The sequence below is a fragment of the Agelaius phoeniceus genome, chromosome 4, assembly GCF_051311805.1.
Source record: "Agelaius phoeniceus isolate bAgePho1 chromosome 4, bAgePho1.hap1, whole genome shotgun sequence".
NCBI lineage: Eukaryota > Metazoa > Chordata > Aves > Passeriformes > Icteridae > Agelaius > Agelaius phoeniceus.
Window position 1 is genome coordinate 57161298 of NC_135268.1, and position 13631 is coordinate 57174928.

The window sequence follows — 13631 nt, forward strand, 5'->3', positions numbered from 1 at the left end:
CATGAGCTGCAGAAATACATGGTATGATTGGAAGGTGAGAAGAAGGAATGGAATCTCCTCATTTTAGCATCAGAACTTGTTACCTTTGTTGAATGATTTAAGGTTAACTTGAAGAATTTTTAAACTTTCTTACCATCAGGCTGGAAATAAAAGGATTTTCAAACAGTTTGTTCAACTGTCTTGACTTTGTGTATGTGAGATGAGAAAGAGAAATTGTCAGAGCCAGAATTTTTGACAAAAAATGCCTGCTCTGTGTTTGTCTAAACTATAGAGACTTGAGGTAGTCTTTGAGAAGCCTGGAGAAGAAAACTACTTAATGTAATATACAGCTGTGTCAAAATGATGCTGTTTTTGTAGATTGCTAGATCTGTATTTTAGTTTTATCTTATTCATTGTGTGTTTTGAAGTATTATTCCTTGTCATTACATAGTAAATTTTATGCACTGGAGGAAAGAGTGCATGTGTGTGTGTGTTTGGTTTATGGCTGTTTTAAAAGACATCTGAAAGATGTAGTGGACTGGAAAGAAATCTCATAGTGTGTCACCTTTAAGTGTAAAAGTAGTTATCCAGCCTGAAGATGTAATTGGTGTAAGTGAAGAACTGTGGGGACATGTTGGATATGAAGGATGCATTTGATAGAGGATCTGTCTGAAATTGAGGTGACTGTAGTAGAAGTTGTGGAACTATCTGACAGTGAATAAATTTCCAGGACAAGATGGTGTGACTGAAGAGCTTTTAGAAGAACTTGGGGATGAAATTTCTGAAGTCTTGCTTAGAATGAACATGATTTTTGAGGACTGGAGGATAGCAAATGCTTATTTTTAAAAGTGCATCACCATTTGCATGGTTCCAAGTCTGATGTTTGTGTTGAAAAATCAGTAGAACTTATAATAAATATATTGGATACCTGGATAAAGATAAAGGTACCATGGGAAATTTACATCTTCTGTAATGAGAAGCTCTTCCTCACAGTCCTTTGGAGCTCTTCAGAGTCAGCAAAATATTTACAAGGTTCATCTAGCTGTTATAATGAAACATGGTTTTCTGAAAGGTGTGTCTGTCCCTTGCCAAAGGCATTTGATGAAAAAAGTACGTCAGTCTTAAATGGAGGATCATCAGATGAGCAGCTGACTTGCTAAAGGATAAGAAGAGGGTGTGGAACTAAATCCTTCTCAGTGGATGGAGTCATAGAGAACTGTAATGCACAACTTACTTCCTAATGACCTGTAAAACAGTGTGAGTAAGGGGTTGACATAGTTGAGTGAGTTGATTGATGTAATAAGGATGAGGATAAAGTGAAGAATTTTGGAAGAAGTTTGTGAAAGTAATTGGGCAATAAAATGGCAGCAGCAGCACACTGTAAAAAATTGAAAAATTTACTGGGGACAAAACCTCTGCTGTCTTATATAAGATGATGGGCATTGAGCTGACTAGAAATCTTAGATTCTTAGCATAAGTGATAAAGGCAGATTATATGTTAGGAATTGCTAGGGAAATTGTAGGAAACAGAATGTCATTATTCCAGCATGTGGATTTGTGACTTGTCTGTTCATTGTGTACTATTTCAGGTCTGGTGGTCTTACCTCACAAATTTTTTAGTGTAATAAAGCTGGAAAGAACTCAGAAATTATTAAGGTGTCACAAATGGCTTTTGTGTAAAGAATAATTAAGTAAAACATAGATTTTTACAAATGGAAAAAAGACATCTAGTTTTGTACATAATGGCACATAGTAAAAAGAGGGTAAGTGGATTGATTACTGTGTGTTTCACTTTTTAGAAGTGGGGAGTGGGGAACATTTAATAAAGCTGGCAGGAGGTATTTTCAGAACAAGTAAAATGAAGCATTTTTTATGGATTGGAGAGTTGTACTGCGAACTCTTTTGTAAGGAGTATTGTAGATACCAAAATTTGACATGATTCAAAAGGAAAATAGGCTATTTTGTTTTGGTTTGAGTTTTTGTCCAACAGAGAGCTATGTGGTTGTGTAGAAAGCAGGTCCTTCTAAGTAAGGAAATATCAGCCATACAAAGAAATTCCTACCTTGAGGATAATTAGGATCTGCTGTGATCTGTGCAGATGCTGTGATTGGAGGATAGGGTGCTTGGCAGGATCGACCTGATCCAGTTATTCCAAAGGAAGAAGGAACTTGTGGTTGTGTTGTCCTTTAGGAGAAGAAAGGATAGATGAGTGCTTGCTGAGCTTATTTGCAGATGTTTTAAAAAGATTGCATTGAGGAATAGGATGAATGTGTGACGGATGGCTGGGAAAGGTAGTACAGTCTGGGAGAAGTACATGTGTGTGGCTAAAAAGGGGAGCAGAGGAAGTGGGAAGAGGGCAGGATGCTGCTTAGTTTGGAAAGCCAAAATGGGTATAGAAGACAAGAATGTTGAATGTAGTGATTTATTCTTTAATGCTTAATTCCTACTACACCACTTCTGGGTCATATTAGGATAATCCTAGATGGGTGTGCTTCCTTTCAGATGTTATACATGTAAGCTTTCATGGTACTTAAAACAGATGACATACAAAGCTTTTTTTTTCTCCTTCATAATATTTAAGTAGTGCTGTTGTATACACCTCAAGAAAATGAGCTAGGCATTCTAGTTTGATACAGGCTGTTAAACAAAAAGAGTTACAAAAGAAGTGTAAGCTGTAGCAAAAAAAATTGTTACCAAACTTATAATACATTGTTCTTGATTGGTTTTGTTTACAGGATTTTGAGTAACAATAAAATAACCGAGTTGAAGAACGGTTCCTTCTCTGGATTACACCTTCTTGAAAGATTGTAAGTACTTCTTGAAAAGCTATATTCACTTTAAAAATCAAGTGATATATTGTTTGTTTCATTAATAATTCTAAGAACAGAATGTCTTAAATAAGGGATCTGTGCTTTATTTTGATGTCTTTTTTTTGTGATTGAAGAGTTAACATAGTGTTCTCTTAATATGAATGAATTAATTATTCAACAGTATAAATAACATAACAGCAAAAAAGGGATAATCTCACCTGCAGGTGAGAGGGCAGTTTCAGTGGGAATTTTACTGGAATGCTATGATGGCTGGATTTGCTTTGTTGGTTGTTTCATTATGCAAACACTGTGTTGTAAAGAAAATTACTTCTTTAATTTCTTAAGTGTCAAACCATTTATTGAACAGTTGCAAAGTATATTTGCAGGAGAAGCATATGTATTAGAGCCCCTAAGAGAGACTGGATTTATTAAAGATTTGTTGTTGACATTTATTTTGAGAGTTTTACTGCTTACTTCACAGCTTTGGTATATGCCAAAGGTACAGGGGGATGGGATTGAGTCTGATGGGAGTAACTGCTTGGATATCTCTTGCTTCCTGTTTTCACTTCCCTTGCAGATGATACATTGCCTATGAGATAAGAAGCAGCATTGTAGCTTCTCTTACAGTCAGCCTTTTTCCAGCTGGTAGAAGGTCAGGATTGGCAGGTTGATCTACCTGGGAGCAAGCATAAACTTTAGAGATAAGGATTTTTCTAGGCCATTTGACTGGGAAAGTAGCCAGCTTCATAATCAGCTCACAGCATCTAGGAAGAGTTCCAAACAGCTTTTGGCTTCAGGGAATTAAAAGTATTTTATTCTTCCTCTAAAACTCAAAGGCTCCAATCCCAGTCACCTGACCTAAATAAATTCAAACACTTCTACCATTCCCTCTCCCATGTACCAGAAGAAAGCATCTTTTCACTGGCAGATGAACTTTATTGTAGAAGTAAGTTGCTGTGCCAAAAAGCAAGGTTATCAGCAGTGATGGCATTTGATTAGCTAATAAAGGCATCTGCTGATGGTTGTTATTTGTTGAAACTCATTACAGTTTTCAGACAGGAAATACTTTAACTCTACTTAGTTTGAGATAATGATTTAAGTTTTCTTCAATAATCCAAATCTTAATTTTCTTTAAAATCATAAGAATGCAGCTTTCTTCCATTTAACTCCTGTCATTTGTAAGGTTTTTTTAGGTTATTTTAATATCTTCATGAAAAGGAAAAGAAAGCAGCAAGGCTGGCATCAAGTTTGAGCATTTAAAGTGAGCTGGGATAGCAGTGTTTTAGAGGATATGGTAGTCTCATCAGAATGAGAACATTCTTTATTGTGCACTATTGTAGGATTTAATGCATCAACAAAAGATTAATAATGGCCAGGTGTCTTCATTATAAGTGGAGGAAAAACAAGTCTGGTACACTAATTATTAATGATAATATTTTCTCTTTTTTTTCCTTTTGTACATGCAAGACTTGTTTAAAAGACATAGATATTTAACCACAGCAAATTTTTCCTCTTTAAATGTTTTGTGACCTTGGACAGAAACTACTATTGTAATTAAAATAGTTTTTCAGACTTAAATAGATAATCAGTAGTAAAAGGAAAAACAGTTGAAGGTCACAGTAAGTATTTTAAACATTCACATTGTTATGTAGTTTCAAATTACTTTCCTGATGTTCATTGTAATAACTTACATGCCTTCAAAATTGCATTTTTTGACATTTTTTTGTTTATTTTTATTTTGTCTTACTACTCATACTTTCCCTTGTTTCCTTATGAGTGTTTTGTGCTTTGTAGGCAAGTTCCTTTCCCCACATTTAATGAGATGAAATGGAGATAACAGAAATAAATTCTCAGTATTTAAATAGTTAATTCAGACAGGATGATTGTCATTTTACTGATTACTAGGGGGGAGATTCAGTATGCATTTCATGTTTCTTTGTTCATTCCTTGTGACATTACACTTGATAGGAAAAACATTTGCCATTTCACTGTAGTGGTTTTCAGGCAGATATTATAGATGTGTTGTTATGAGCCAGCAGTGAGCCCTGGTGGCCAAGAAGGCCAAGGGCATCCTGGCCTGGATCAGGAACAGTGTGGCCAGCAGGAGCAGGGAGGTCATTCCTTCCCTTGTACTCAGCACTGGTGAGGCCACACCTCGAGTGCTGTGTCCAGTTCTGGCCCCTCAGTTTGGGAAGGACATTGGGACACTCGAGTGCGTCCAGAGGAGGAAACGAGGCTGGAGAGGGGCTTGGAACACAAACCCTGTGAGGAACGACTGAGGGAGCTGGGGGTGTTCAGCCTGGAGAAAAGGAGACTCAGGGGTGGCCTTATCATTCTACAACTCCCAGAAAGGTGTTTGCAGTCAGGTGGGGTTGGTCTCTTTCTCCAGGCAGCACTGACAGAACCAGAGGACACAGTCTCAAGCTGCACCAAGGGAAGTTTAGGTTGGATATTAGGAAAAAGTTTTTTATGGAAAGAATGATAAAGTATTGGAATGGTTTGCCTGGGAAGGTGGTGGAGTTACCATCCCTGGATGTGTTTAAAAAAATACTGAATGTGGCACTTGGTGCCATAGTTTAGTTGAAGTGTTAGGGCTGGGATGGACTTGATGATCTTGAAGGTCTCTTCCAACCTAGTGATTCTGTAATATATTTAAATAAAGCCTTTAGAACAGTAAATCAGAGGAATATGTCAGAAACATGTATCTGCATAATAATTGATTGAATTTTAATCAATACTGACAACTTTATAATTCATCTGTTAACATACTAACCTTTTTTTTCCTGTTCAGTTCTTGAAAATTTTAATGAAAATGTAGATATTTTTAAATGGTTTCTGTCATTGTATTAATTTTTCTAGTAAATTTGGGGACATGGTATTTGTAGCTGGCAACTTGTTGCACTTCAGGTTATCATTTTACTCAAACATGTTATCACTTGACCTCATCCACATCAGATAATTCTTCTGTGTTACTATTGAAAGGTATAAGTTTTGGAGCATACAAGCAACAAATAAAACAATGAGCAAGTACATTAAAAATGGTAGCCCCGGGTAGACATAATAAGTCATAGTTTTGATAAATAATAATATTTACAGATTGTTAATTTATGATAATATGAATTTGCTAATGCATTATTTTGTAAAGAGGGTGATAAATTTACAAAAATAGAAGTTTAATTTTCTGGAAAGTGAAATGTATATTAATTAGAGTAGAAAATGACTATGCTATGTCTATTCTTACAGGAAAAAAGTATGCAAATAAGAGTAACCAGGTCAAAAATTTTAACAAATGTCTTAAGTGGTAATGAAAGTGTCTGTACAAAAAGATGCCAAGTATTTTAATGTCCATTTTGTTTTCATATTAATTTGAAATTCAGCAAAGGCAAGTGCAAAGGATCCTGCACCGGGGAAGCATAGCCCCAAGCACCAGCACAGGCTGGCACTGACCTGCTGCAAAGCAGCTCTGTAGAGAATGACCTTGGGCTCCTGGTAGACAACAAATTGTCCATGAGCCTGCAGTGTCCTTGTGGCCAGGAGGGCCAGTGGTACCCTGGGGTGCATTAGGGAGAGCATTGCCAACAGGCTGAGGGAGGTGATCCTGCCCCTCTACTCAGCCCTGGTGAAGCTCATCTGGAGTTCTGTGTCCAGTTCTGGGCTCCTCAGTACAAGAGAGACATGGAGCTCCTGGAACAGGCCCAGAGGAGGGTGACAAAGATGCTGAAGGGATTGGAACATCTCTGTTGTGAGGACAGGCTGAGGGAGCTGGGCCTGTTCAGCCTTGAGAAGACACAACTGGGAGGGGAGCTCATCAATGTCTGTCAGTACCTGAAGGGAGGGTGGCAGGAGGATGGAGCAGGCTCTTTTTTGTGGTGCTAAGCAACAGGACAAGAGGCAACAGTCAGAAACCAATGCACAGAAGTTCCACCTGAACATGAGGAAGAACACTTCTTCACTGTGCAGGTGACAGGAGATAGAACAGCTTTCCCAGGAGTCTCTTACACTGGAGATACTCAAGAACCATCTGGATGCAATCCTGTTCCGTGTGCTCTGGGGTGACTGCATGTGGCAAGGAGGTTGGATCAATGACCCACTGTAGTCCCTTTCAACCTGACCCATTGGGTGGTACTGGGAAATGTAAAAATTCAGTCATAAGCATTTGTTTGAGTTGCCCACACAAAATGTACACCACAGAGAGCCAATGAAGGGAAAGGCTGACTTTGTAATGTGTGTAATGTATAACTATTACTATTACAGAAATTACTATTTCTGTAATTTCTTACCTCGTGCTCTTCCTTCATTTCCCTCTTGAAAAAGCATTTCATACAGGAAGAGTCCATGGTAGCTAATATGCTTCCTGTCTAACATTTACTTTCAAGTAGTGTTAAGGAAGAAAAGATAATTTATCCAGTGGTAGGGAAGAAAACTTAATAATGTATACATATCAATATGTATGTATAGGCATAGTTTGTGACTGCAGGATGCTCTATTAATAATGAAGACAGTCTTCATTGTGCTGAGATAGAAAGCAGTAAATTTTTAATTATGTATACATGCACTTTTAAATCATAGGTAACTGGCTACTGAAATGTTTCATTACAAAGTATAATAAAATTAAAAGGTATTTTTTGCATAGCAAACCATATTTAAATATGAGTAATCTTTCATTAAGATACTTTTTACATCTCAACAAGAACATAAGGTGCAAAAAAATTTTTGTTGGGAAGTTGCTATTTGTCCACTTATTTATGGCTTTAATAAAGGGCTGTTCCAATTTGACGCAACAGTATCTTCTGTCATGAGAGTGGTAAAACAGAGTTGTGTGATGGTGAAATCTGCATCCTGTGAGGTTTTCAGGCCTTCATTGGATGTAACAGTGCAGCAGTTGACGTGATTTAGTTGTAATTTGAGCCAGAATTTGGAATACATGACTGACCTTAAAACATCCCTTGAAACCTGGTTTTCTGCTATCCTAACATCTGTTAGTGGCCTTCACTGATAAATATGGGGAACCCCTTATATACGGTGTTACTTAGATTTAGGAGAAAATTAAGAATCTTTTACTAGATTCTCAGTGTAAGATTGCTCTACTGCCTGGCTTGTGATTTGTGTTGTTATGGGGGTGGGGATTTTTGTTTGATTTTTTGGCATTTTTTTGGTGGGTTGGTTGGGTTTTGGGGGGGAGGATGACATATTTTTTTTGTTTGGGGTTTTTTGTTTGTTTTCCTTGTTTTGTCTTTTAGAAGAACTCTTGATGGTGGAAGATAAAGTTAGTATAATATAAATGATGTTACCCTAACTCAAATCCTTTTTTGCATTTTTTTGGAGAGATTTTCTTCCATTTGGGCAAATATGTGTCTGTAGGTACATCTTGTTGGTTGAGCTTTGCCAAAGAAAAATCAACATCTGAAATGCTTAATTTCCTCTTGCTAAAGCTAAAATATAGTTTATATAAATGTATTCATTGGTGTTAAAACCAGCAAAAACATTAAAGCCAAACACAACTTTCTAGTAAGGTTGTCTCCCCCACCTTTCTTTTATGTGAGAAATAAAAGTCTTTTGGTTTAACACCATTGTAATTTCTTCATTTAAAAACTGTCCTACATGCTGCAGTCCTGGTGGTTGTACCAGCCTATGTTGCATTAACATCTTTCTCTGTTTCTGAGGAGCTGCTAGACATGTCAGCACTGTTACTTTTGAGATCTTTTTTGTTTTGGTATCTCTTTTGTTTCACAGCAAAACAAATTTTCCTCTGCAAATACTTTTTGGTAGCTTGATGTACAGCTAGTGCCTACCCAAGGACTGCCACTGCAAAGCCCAACCAAACAGACTCCCCATCTGTTGTAGTTGCAGGTTGAGAAAAGTCTTAACATGTTGGACATTAATTGATATGAATCCACTGCAGTGGATTTATGAAAGAGGTGTATCAGGGAGTACTCTTTGAATTTATGGAGTGAAATCAAAGAGCCCTGATAGTCTAGACTAGTGGATTTCCAAGGCATGTTGTGAAGGTTTTTCTCCCTCAGTGGTTTCAACAGTGAGGTTTTAAGTGGGAGTTACACAATTTTAAATAAAAATTTGAAATATGAAGAGTAAGTGTAATTTTTCTTCCCTACTTCAAAGATTGATGGTAAATGAGTGTTGAATATCTTTTATTAGTCTCAGATTTGCCATGATCTGGTATTCCAGGATGTTATATGCCTAAAGAGCCAGTTCTTCATGCTCCTGGTACTACTGCACTGGAAGTACTTGGCAGTTCCTGCTGCCACAGCAAGGGAAGAAAATAAAGTTAAGAGACGTGTGTATATGAAAATCAATTTACTGCAAGGTGAATTTAACGTATTTCAAGTATTTCAGATGTTTAGGTAGAGCTTTCAGGTGTGATCCATGTGCTGTGATGCTGTCTGTTGTACCATGATTTGTTAATTTGTCTGCAGGAAATTCTGTTGTGAAATCTTGGGATGAATTATTTTTTTAATCATGTATAGCTGTGTGATGGTAGATGTAATCCTCTTGTACAGTTCTCTTTCAAGCAGGATTATTAATGTTGTGGTAGATGTAGATCTTTTTTCAACTCTTGCAAATTTAATCACTACTTTTGAATGAAAGTACTATTTTTCTTTTCAAATCTAGAATGTTTGGATATGACCAAGGAGTGAGAAACTTTACATATAGTAATAAGCACCTGTGAAGTTTCAGATAGTACTAAAGTAAAAATCAAGTGTGACTAGGGAGGTGGAAGTAATTTTAGCATTCATGCAGTGATAAAGTTTGTTCAAAACTGTGTAAGTGCCATCAGCTGCTTTCTGTGACCTTTGAAATTAAGCTGTATCTACAGAATATCTCAAGTTAGGAGTTACAACTCCTATATCACTTGTACAATTAATAAAACAGTTTAATTTAATAATTACTTTACATTTCTCCTTAGGGTCTCTGGAAACTAAAGATTTAGAAATTTGCTTTGAAATTTTTTCACCAGCTGTATTTGGGATTTTCAATGAGGGCTTTGTTGTTGTGCCAGCAACATAAGTGGAAAATATCAGTGTTAGGTCTTGAGTGTATTTTTAAGATCATATTTTGCTTTTTTTGGTAGATGTTGGGCATTACTGAAGTATTGAAAATTGGATAGGCTACAGAAGACAACATGTGCTAGACAGTATCATACTGTGTAATAAACAGGTGTCTTTGCATAGCTGTAAACTGTTCACAATGTGGCAAAGTATCTTTGAGGCTATATAATTTCATGTGATGCAAACTGATAGAATTTTTAATGGAATACATGTGCTGTTTCTGTTCTTCCTTGTAGGTAAAATACAGATTTTTCCAATCTTGAAAAATGCTGTATTAGAGAAAGTAAAAATGTGTTGTTGAGTTTTTTGCTTGGTGTTTTGTTCTGAGTATTTTTGGGGGGTGATTTGGTTGGTTTTTGGGTTGTTTGCGGGAAGGGGGGGCAGTTTGGTTTGGGTGGGGGTTTTTTGAGGTTCTCAGGCAAATTGAGACAAGTTACATGTATCTTTACAAATACCTCTGTTTTAAAGTGTAATTTTTGGTAAATGCTGTGTCTTAATTCTCCACAGGGATCTTAAGAACAATCTTATTAGTACCATAGATCCTGGAGCTTTTCTGGGACTTTCATCTTTGAAAAGACTGTAAGTAGTATATCTAGCTAGTCAATTTAAACAAAACAAATAAAAAACTTCTCAGGGAGAGTAAGTCTTAGCTTCTGGAAGTTTAGACAGCAACGTTATTATATATAAAAAGTTGAATATATATATGTACCTGGTGAGACAGGTGCCAGATTTAACTACACATTGATCCCACAAACTGACACCTCCCTGTCTGCCCATTCCCTGCCCATTCTCCACCTCTTTGCTCTTCATGCTATAATTAGTCTTCTCTGGTGGTCGTGGGCCAGGGCCTTCTTGGTGAAGTAAGAGGTCTTTCTCAGGTGTTGCTTTTTGACCTCATCTTTGGGCAGGCGCAGTGGAGGTTTGGCTGACTCTCAGGTCAGTTTGTCCTGGCCAGGAGCTTGGTTTTTGCTGGCTCCTTAAGTAAAAGGTTCTGCTTTATCGGTTTTCTGTGATACTTGAGTCTTGCTTTACTGAGTTTTCACAATATATATCTTGGCTTTATGGCCTTTACCTAGCAACTATATTCTTGTGTTCTGTTACAAGTTGTTTCTACCTAACAAGTTACATTCCTATGTGTTCTGTTACAAATTGCTTTTTCTACTTTTACAAACTTGCTAAATAAGCTATATATATTTCTGTTTCCCTCCACCCGCCTAAATAGATTATTATATGCTTCTAAAATTCTGAATTTTTGTAAACATACATGTTTTTTATATTACATACACGCATGTATAAAACAAAGTCTGCTTTCAGCCTTGTGACTGAAGAACATCCGCTGCTTGTGGCTTGGCAGCCTCCCTTGTTCTGACAGTTGCTTGTATTCCTTTTTTTTTGTACTTGAGTGGCTTGAAACCTCTCTGGGTGGACTTTTTCAGAGCTTTGATTCCATCAAGTCTTGTTTTGTTGAATGTTAAACTCGTGATTTTTATTTTCCAAAGGTCACAGTGGAACATAGAGTTGCTATTAATACTACACTGAAGTTACAGTACTATTTATGCTGCTTTATATAAGGTTTTGCCAACATTCCCATTAACATATTTTTGGGAGATTTATGTGTTGGCTGTGAAAGTTCTGTACCAGATCAAACTTGAAAAATAAAAACTCAGCATTATTTTTTTTTCTTTTTTTAAACACTCTTCAGATTTTTGTAATATTGTTACACCTTTTAAGTGCTAGTGATTTTTGGTACTACCTCCCCTGCCCTATTTCTTTCTTAAATTTTTAGAGTATATATGTTAATTTATAACTGATCAGATGATCTGTCTCACTTAAAAGGAAAGTATGTTGGTAATTGCACTTCTGAAAACCTTAAAAGTAAAACTGAAGGACTAATTCTGGATCATTATTACTTGCAAGCTTAATTTTTATTACTTTAAGAATTTTTGGTCATTTGTTTCAGGATCTATACTGAAAAATATATAACTTTTAAGTATTTATTGAAGTATAATTCTAGAAATGGTCTTATGTATAATAAATGCACTATTATAGGTCTCTGACATGTTAAAAATCAAGTGAGGTACTCTCTGTGTGTGTGTATATATATATTTATACACACACATATATAAATACTGCACAAATACGAAAATTTACTAGGTAGGGATGTAAGCCAAGCCTGTTTAAGGGAATTTATTGGTAAGTCTAGACTTGTTCAATTGTATATGGACAAATTATAATTAGTTAAGAGATGGATTAAGGAGTCTGTGTGCATGTGTAGACACCCATATAGCAGTACCTTCTGGGTTTTCCTGAGAAAGACCAAATATGCATGTGGTGCAATGTGTTACATGAATTTTTGTTCAAATGCTTCTATTAGCAGACTGTATGTCATTTGGAAATAAACCAGTTGTTCCAATTTTTCCTTTTTTCTATTTATAGAGACTTAACTAATAACCGAATAAGCTGCCTGAATGCAGATATATTTAGAGGACTTGTAAACCTTATTAGATTGTAAGTATAATTTGTTTTACATAAATACACTTAAGTTTTAGCCTTGTGTAAGTTAACCTTCTTTGTTTCAAGGGGAGTAGTTTATTTAAGTGTGCTCTTGAAAGACAGCCAATGCCTATGGTTGTGGTTTGTGACTCAGTAGCAAGCTTAAAAACAAGTGCTGGGGCCAACCCAAACCAGGCTATTCAGTGATCTGTTGGCCTTGCAGCTGTTTTCCAGTTTCTTAGAATGTGTAGCTGGGATGGAGACTCGGAGACTGTACAAAATATTTTCTTTAAAAAAATATTTCAGCCGTGTTGACTCTTTCAGTATCCATGCCTTCTACAGTGGCATTGCTGTCAGTCTGTTTTAGTGGCAGTCTTGCATGTTTTGAAGTCCTTCATTTACTTTAAGAGGATAACATGTAAGATTGTGAAATATTTCTTTGCCCTGGTTGTTAGTTTCTTACATACAGTGCTTTCACTTATATATAGAAAGTGTTATGGATAATATTTTTAAAAAAAGCATTCTGATAGATTGAACATGCTTCTTAGAGCATGTTAATAGGAAGACAGCAGTTCACTGTGAACAACAAAATTAATTTTACACTTCTTGAAATCTGTGCTCAACATCTGCCAGTTGATGCTTTAAATAAAAGTAAAGTCTCCGCATTCACTTTTTTTCCAATCTTAAAAATTCTTCACCTAAACCAAGAGTATTAAAGAACAGTTTATTTGGAGATTTTTGCTAGGCTATTGAGAGAGCCTATTGCTAGGCTATTATTATTCTTATAGTCTTGTGAACTAATTACAGTGTCATAATAGTACCTTGTAACTTTTAAACATAGAGTTATATTGAAGACAAGTTTTTTTTTTATTTCACATGTCATTTATCTGAGGGTGAATTCAAATCATGAACATACTTTTATTTCTCAGGAATCTTTCTGGAAATCTGTTTTCTACACTTACACAGGGAACATTTGATCATCTTGGTTCACTAAAGTCTCTGTAAGTACTTGCTGCCTCTCGTCCTACATTATTCTGAAAAAACAAAGCCATTTTCTCATCTGGGCTTCCAAAAGTTTTATTCTATATGTATCATTTATTAATTTATAGTAAATAAGTAGCATTTTACACCTTTATAGCAAAAGAACCAAATACTTCTGTGCAAGATCTTAGTCCTTGATGAGCAGTATAGTGTTGTTACACATAACAATGGGTAAATATCAGCCTCATGTTCCTTTGCTCTCTCTTGGTTTCATGAGTTGTAATCTTGTGTAAGAAAGAAA

The 13631-nt window shown here is 36.1% G+C and overlaps 1 protein-coding gene across 1 annotated transcript in view; it reads left to right on the forward strand.

Annotated features, from left to right (window-relative positions):
• The window catches only part of ADGRA3 (adhesion G protein-coupled receptor A3), a 54922-nt gene that overhangs the window by 12244 nt on the left and 29047 nt on the right, over window positions 1-13631 (forward strand). The window contains exons 2-5 of the mRNA XM_054633037.2: window positions 2715-2786; window positions 10364-10435; window positions 12293-12364; window positions 13279-13350. Coding sequence (XP_054489012.2) covers window positions 2715-2786; window positions 10364-10435; window positions 12293-12364; window positions 13279-13350 — 288 coding nt within the window. The remainder of the gene's footprint in view (window positions 1-2714; window positions 2787-10363; window positions 10436-12292; window positions 12365-13278; window positions 13351-13631) is intronic.